This window comes from Perkinsus marinus, assembly GCF_000006405.1.
Source record: "Perkinsus marinus ATCC 50983 genomic scaffold scf_1104296958442, whole genome shotgun sequence".
Classification (NCBI taxonomy): Eukaryota; Perkinsozoa; order Perkinsida; family Perkinsidae; genus Perkinsus; species Perkinsus marinus.
Window position 1 is genome coordinate 32 of NW_003206793.1, and position 1,367 is coordinate 1,398.

Genomic DNA, 1,367 nt, shown 5'->3' on the forward strand with positions numbered 1-1,367 from the left:
AGAGCCTCACCTAAAGGTATTGGTGAAGTCTGCCGCCGTATTCTCCATAGTGTCCAGAAGGCGTTCAACGAGGTCACCGTCACCTTCGCGCTCCTCAACCAAGCCGAGCTTCATCGCCATCAAGCGCTTATACTCTTTCATGAAAACTCTCCCATACGTACTCCTTAGTATGTCCGTTGACTGATACATAATGCGATAGGTATGCATAAGGTCTAGCTACCAACGAAAGCGAAGCGCACCTTTCCAGGGTCAAGTATGGGCGCCAAGGACTCAGCTAGTTTGGTGCAATTCCAGAGGCAAATCTTAGGTTGAGCCTCATAGGTGTAGCGGCCTCCCCTGACACTTCCGAATGTGATCGACGAGCCAAAGAGCTCTTACGTGTCACTAGTGTTGCAGATGTAGTCTCTCTGGAAGGCTTCAATGAATCCAAAAGGGCCATAATCAATAGTATCCCCCACGATTGACCTGATCAGGCGGACCAAAGTGCCACCGTCAAGCAAGCGGATGATGCGTCTCTGATTTTCTCTGTTATATGTATGATAGCGGCATGTATTATGCCTCAATTGAAGTACTTGTATCGCTATCATTGGAGTTTCACCCGTTTAACGTGAAGTGGCGTAATACTCTGTGAAAAACGCGATAATTGCGGCGCTATGCAGTAGCCGTGAAATATTTTTTTCACTAGTGTTTTTCATATCACTAGGGTGAAGCTCCATTGTAACACAGTTCACTTCGTTGCAAGTGACACTGAGTGGTCAGAAGGGACATCAGAAGCAGCTTACATATTATCGGTATTCAGCACACCATGACAAAATCCAACGCATTGCCATTTTGCGACTAACTTCGCGGTCCTCTCGACTACAGCTTGGAAGAATTTCTCGCATCTGGTCTCGAAAAAAGTCAAAACGTCGATGAGTGTGATACTCACTTTTTCTCAACGGATGTCTCCTCTATGTCGGCGCACTCAGCCTCATAGTAGTTGTTGATAACGAAATCCACAAGCTTGTGCAGTAGAGCGGTGTCTCCAGCACTTGGACCCCCACGGCCTATGAACAACGAAATATGATTTCTCTCATGAGAAGAACAATTCCAATCATGGCACCTGTGATGGAGTCAGTCGATTTGAAGATCTCGAATGATCCAAATCTCAGGAAGGTTTCTGCCAGACGAACAACGACAGCAGTCGGCTCGAGCTTCGCATTGCCATCGTAACTGTAGTGAATCGCTACTTGTCAAGTCTCGGGTTGACCCTACTTGATGTCTCTGATGACTTTGTCTTCAAAACTAACACTCACAGCAGCGGCGCGTGTCGTGGGAATGCCAAGGGCATGCATATGTTCACTGCAGAGGAACTCTCTGATGGTCGA

The 1,367-nt window shown here is 47.2% G+C and overlaps 1 protein-coding gene across 1 annotated transcript; it reads right to left on the reverse strand.

Moving 5' to 3' along the window:
• Positions 1-239: 239 nt before the first annotated feature.
• On the reverse strand, positions 240-1,334 carry Pmar_PMAR028451 (hypothetical protein; the record flags this gene model as incomplete). The annotated part of the gene is made up of 6 exons (XM_002774308.1): positions 240-336; positions 379-465; positions 783-884; positions 929-1,046; positions 1,103-1,212; positions 1,255-1,334. Coding segments are annotated over 6 exons (594 nt in total), but the record flags the coding sequence as incomplete, so codon positions are not given.
• Positions 1,335-1,367: the final 33 nt, after the last annotated feature.